General features: G+C 43.1%; 1 protein-coding gene across 1 annotated transcript in view; it reads left to right on the forward strand.

The window, feature by feature from the left end:
• The window catches only part of LOC103130687 (uncharacterized), a 10,745-nt gene extending 7,951 nt beyond the window's left edge, over nucleotides 1-2,794 (forward strand). Inside the window, exons 7-8 of the mRNA XM_016666102.1 lie at nucleotides 1,111-1,440; nucleotides 2,498-2,794. Of these exons, the coding sequence (XP_016521588.1) occupies nucleotides 1,111-1,440; nucleotides 2,498-2,589 (422 nt within the window). The 3' untranslated portion in view covers nucleotides 2,590-2,794. The remainder of the gene's footprint in view (nucleotides 1-1,110; nucleotides 1,441-2,497) is intronic.
• Nucleotides 2,795-5,732: the final 2,938 nt, after the last annotated feature.

Below are 5,732 nucleotides of genomic sequence, written 5' to 3' on the forward strand. Positions count from 1 at the left end.
TCCTCCTCTCGTCCTCCTCTCGTCCTCCTCTCTTCCTCCTCTCGTCCTCCTCTCAGGTCCTCCTCTCGTCCTCCTCTCGTCCTCCTCTCGTCCTCCTCTCGTCCTCCTCTCAGGTCCTCCTCTCGTCCTCCTCTCGTCCTCCTCTCGTCCTCCTCTCGTCCTCCTCTCAGGTTCTCCTCTCGTCCTCCTCTCGTCCTCCTCTCGTTCTCCTCTCGTCCTCCTCTCGTCCTCCTCTCAGGTCCTTCTGGTAAATGCTTCTCAGGTCTGTAGCCCTGTTAGCTCCAAGATGTCTGATTATTGTCATGTCCTGCTGCTCTCTGTCTGCTGCTAAAGAATGACCTGTGCAGAAAGCCTGCAGCTACAGTGAAGCAGGTGGAGATCCCTCCATCCTCTCTGGTGGCGTTTACAGTCAGTCACAGATTTTCGCTGGTATCGTCTGATGTGCTGAGTTGTATCTCTGCTGCCAGTGGGTCCAGCCTTCGAGAAGAAACCATAGAGAAAAATGATGAAAACCAGGGTTCAGAATGAGGCGTCAGCTTGGTCCACATGGGCAGCTTCTGATATGGGCGGCATGGGCAGCTACCCAGGGCAGCATCTTGTGGGGGCAGCATGAGTGGCTAGACGGTGAAGGGTTTTTCACATTTACACAGGTCTCTCTTTTAAATAAGACAATGAGTTTCCATAAATTTCCCTGTATAAATACAGGGGTAACAACATTTCTGCCACAGTTAAAGGACCTTTGGTCAAACAAAGTTCAGGTCTTCAGTTTTCTAGCTAATCCTGGATGGTTGTCGAAAGTCTTCCTCCCATCCTGCAGGTTAGGATGTGCGTCTCTGGGTGGGGGCCCCAAATGTTGCTGAACTACATTGTATGTAACTTTTGTGATGTCACCAAAGATGACGTCTCACACTATGAATGCTGGGAGATGTGGTCCAGTCAGTGTGTTTGGGTAAATGGAGGTTCGACACAAGAGTAAAGAAGAGTTTAGTAAAATGGTTACTCAAGATCATAACTTCAATGTAACATTTAAAAATATCATCAAACAGAAAAAAGTATAGTTATGTGGAAATATAGAGCAACAATCTTATATATTTGTGTTTCTTCTCGCAGTCTGTCAGGTGGAGGTGGAGGAGGGGGCGGAGTCTGTCCTGCTGCCGTTCAGAACAACACCTGACCTGCCTGGAGACGCTACAGTGGTGTGGGGACGTATTGATCCAGAGCCAAAGATGATCGTTCACATGTACTACAGCAGCTCTGACCAGCCTGATGACCAGGATGAGTATTTTAGTACCAGAACCAAGATGGCTGACGACCTGCTGACGTCTGGAGACCTGAGTCTGACTCTGAGGCGTCCCACAGTGAGAGACAGTGGACGGTATGAATCCTGTGTAGAGAGTGGGCAGATCTGGAGAAAGAAAACCGTTCTGCTCAAAGTCAAAGGTCAATTTGTCTTGTTTTGATTGTCTTTTTGAACCATGGTTACCTCAGTGGCTAACCCAACCAACCAACCAACCAACCAACCAACCAACCAACCAACCAACCAACCAACCAACCAACCAAACCAAACCAACCAACCCAACCCCATTACATTAGGTAACAATACTACATGTTAAGATAAAGTATTAACCTAAATATTAGACAGTTTTCACCGTCTCCCATAAAACACTCTTCAATGTACATAAAAAGATGCTAATTAGACATTAAGATATTAAATATTTGGCATAGTTTAATTTAATGGCTAATGAAAGGCATTTATCTATTAATCATTAAAACTAAGTATATAGAATTTAGCTAGTAGGTTAGCTAGCATTAAGTTTTAAGTCTATAAATGTCAACTATTATACTCTATCTGTAAAAGTATATACTACAGATAGCTGGCTAGGTAGCTATCTGTCAAAGTATTGTCCAATAAAAAGTAATAGTTGTAAAGTAATGATAATAACAGAATATTAAGGGTTAGTAAATAATTAAGGGATGCTAATTTAAAACAATTAGACAAGATATCCAGTACTGAAGGCAAACTGTCATTTTTGACAACCAGCAAATTGAATCAAAATAATTGGTAGTTTTTGTGAAAGTAACCTGCTCACCTGTAAGGTTCCAGGAAGCAATGTGTCATTTCTGATTATTTTTACCTTTTATGAAAGTCACCTGTAGACTTGGAAAGGGCCTGGAATGACCTTGAAACAACATTTAGATCTGGTGAAATAAACCTGGAACTCTGTGATAATAACCTTAATATAAAGTAAAACATAATTTATGTTGAGATTACACACTTTTTATTATTTCTTTCTCAGTAATTTTTGAAGGATTAAATGGAAATCAATGGAAAGTAACCAGTAAGTACTGGGAGATAAAAGAGCAGTTTTTCTTTTCATGCCAAATATGTATTATTGATTTCTGTTCTGCTCCCTCTGTGTTCGCTCAGCAGACTGTCTGCAGCTGATTGGCTGTTTCTGGGCTCTTGTCTCTAACTTGTCCTCTGTCTCCTCTGCAGGGACAGTCCTGGTCCAGGACCAACTGGAGGACATCAGGACCAGAAGTGGTTCTGTTGATCCGACTCCTCTCATGGCTGAAGAAGCTGTCTGATCGACATATTGATCCATATTGATCATTGACTGTAAATCCATCTGACTTTGGATCAGAGTGAAATCTCAGGATCTGCCGGGATGAAAACTATTTTTATCTGCTCAGTCTTGGTGTGCATCCGCACTAGGTTGGTGAGGTGTGAACGCTAACTGACCTCTGACCTCTGGTCCTCCAGACCTCGTCTGGGTTCAGTTTGAATGTGAACGCCAAGCAGACCGGAGGCCGCTCCAAAAGCAGGAAGTGGACTACAGCACAGGGCATTCTGGGTAAATCCAACCAAAGCTAACATGCTAGCCTAGCGCTAGCAGCAGAAATGACTCCTGGTCTTTAGCCTAAAGAGAAATCCTCCAATCGCTAAAATCTGACGCCTCCATCTTGTTTCCATCTGGTGAAGAAGGAAGTTGCTCTCAACGTCTTCAGAGGTTTTTGTGTCGTTTCCTTCAGTGGTTCTTGGTGCAGCGCCCCCACAGGCCAGGAGGGGAACAGGTTGGTTTGACTCAGAACCAGGTGGAGCAGATGGAGTTCCAGTAGAACCGGGTCAACCGGACCATCAGGAAGGATAAAACCTTAGATTTGGAAACCAGCAGTATTTTGTGGTGGATCTGTGTCAGGTCCATGTCACAGATTGATCCTCTGAAAGAACTGATTCAGATTTTTGAAGTGAAGTCACATCTTCAGAGTGGAGGAGACTACAAACTGAGTGACCACAGATCCACTGGGCCTAAACAGCTTTGAGGCCTAAAAAACACAGAAATGACTCCAGAAGTTTATTTTGTTTGGGCCGAGCTCCAGCAGACAGCCGGGTCCGCTGATGTGCTGGGAAGATACGGCAGATGTTCTGAAGATACTTTTTCCAAAAAGTTACTCGAGTTAAATGTAACTAATTACTTCCCAATGACAAGTCCTTCTCAAAAAATTAGCATATTGTGATAAAGTTCATTATTTTCCATAATGTAATGATAAAAATTAAACTGTCATATTTTAGATTCATTGCACACCAACTGAAATATTTCAGGTCTTTTATCGTTTTATTTTACTAGAAGTTTGAAGACTCAAACTGACCCACACAGAGAGACAACATGAATGTGAAATATGTGGGAAAACATTTCAAAGTTTTTGTAGCCTCAAAAAGCATAAACAGACATACTGGAGACAAACCACACAGCTGAGCAGTGTGGGAAAGATTTGATTAGAAAAACTACGGTGGATGTTCAGACGATCACAGTGGAGAGCAGCCGTAGCTGTGAGCTGTGTGAGAAACTCTTCACTCTGAAGTCAAACTTAAAGGCACATCAAAAAACTCACCACAGCTGATGAAGATTTCTGTAAGATGAAGCTGATCTTTAACTAGAATGGTGGTTAAAATGCTATATTTGGTTTTATTTATACACATTTACTTTGTGAAAATAAGAAGTGGCTTTTCCACATAAGGTTACATCTGTGTCAATTAGCCATGGCTAAAAGTGTTAATTTGTTTAACATGGAAATGTTTTAAGTTTTCCTTATCAAATAAAATAATTTGTCTTGCATTAATTTCTTGTTTCAGTATTGACCAATACAGTGACATTAGATGGTTTAGTAAAGAAAACTAACCTGGTAAGATGATCTGATCAGGCTGAGTGTGTTTATCAGAGTCGTGTTCAGTGAATCTCTAACAGATTGAAATGTTCCTGGAAAAACCTGGGAAATGAAGTTTCAGCAAAAATAAAGGAGGTTTTTTATGCTTTATTTTCCTGCTTTTATGAAATAAAAAAAAATTGACAAGGAGCTTATAGCAAACATGCAGTAGGGGGCGATATAGGCATCAGGTGTGGCCTTTATTAAGCAGAAGAAGGAGAAACCAGGGAAGACTCATGTTGATCCAACAGATCCACCCAGCTGGAATCAGAAGTGATGTTCTGTGGTGACAGGTGTGGCGACATCATCGTATTCATCATCCAATCCTGGCTCTGCTGAGGTCAGAAATGCAGGTGAGGTTGATGATGGGAGCTGAGATCAGATCATGGTTACCTGATGGTTACCTGTGGTTCTGCTTCGACACACAGAGACCAGGAGGGCAGTGCAGATGAAGTATGGACAGAACACCAACAGGTGGAGCAGAACGTGGAACACAAAGTGCAGACCTTCTTCTACAGGAGGCGGAGCTGAAGCTGAGACTGAGGAGGATGAAGGTGAGTTAATATGCTGATGAAGCAGAGCTGAAGATTCAGAGAAGCTGCTGACCTTCCACAGAGATCCTGCTGGATGTAGACTCTCCCTGACCGCTGATGCTGCACTTATAGAGGCCTTCATCAGAGCTGGAGACATGGAGGAGGGTCATGTGACCTGATGGTCCATCACCAATGAAGGAGCCATCTTTATAGAAAGCAGCTGGGAGGTTGTGGGCTGGACTCTTTGCTCTGCAGCTCAGAGTGACGTCATCTCCCTCCATCACAGGGAGGACAGGACTCTGCAGGATCACTGATCCACCTCAACACAAACATCCACCAGAGGGAGACACTCATCATCAGGTAGTTGAAGTACTGAATACACCACTGATGAAATCAGACTGTTTCTCCTACGGCTCGGCCTCAACGCTCCCCCACCACCCAGGTGTCCTTCACATCCCCTTTCCTCCTGAAGCATTTGGAGGGTTCTCCCCAGTGGTCTTTAGCTCCGCCCCTTTTGTCCCCTTGATCCACGCTGCAGCTAATCCCGCAGCAAAGTGTATTACCCACAATTCCTCCACAATGCCAGTGACGTTTTTAATTCAGATGTGGCGACGTTCACAGAGTGAGCTGTATGTCATGAAAAAAATCAGTTTTCAAAAGTATTGAAATCATTTTTGTTTCACTAAACGTGTAATTATATTAAATTTTCTGTATCCAACAAGTCATAACAAAACAGCCAAATATCTCCAGCACTAACTTAAGAAAGCAAACACACCTTTACTGTACATTTAAAATAATTTGTTGTACTTTTAGCAGCACAAATACCTAAACAGTCACCAGTCAACCTGCTATGTTGGATGTGAAGTTACCACACAGGGCCGTTCTGTCCCAATCCTCAAAGTTTTGCTGCTTGTAATCTGAACACTTAAACCCTGATGTGACTTTGACTGAACCTACACTTCATAAAGGGGCGTAAGGTCCAGCCTCAGGATT

This window comes from Poecilia formosa, unplaced genomic scaffold (assembly GCF_000485575.1).
Source record: "Poecilia formosa unplaced genomic scaffold, Poecilia_formosa-5.1.2 Scaffold661, whole genome shotgun sequence".
NCBI lineage: Eukaryota > Metazoa > Chordata > Actinopteri > Cyprinodontiformes > Poeciliidae > Poecilia > Poecilia formosa.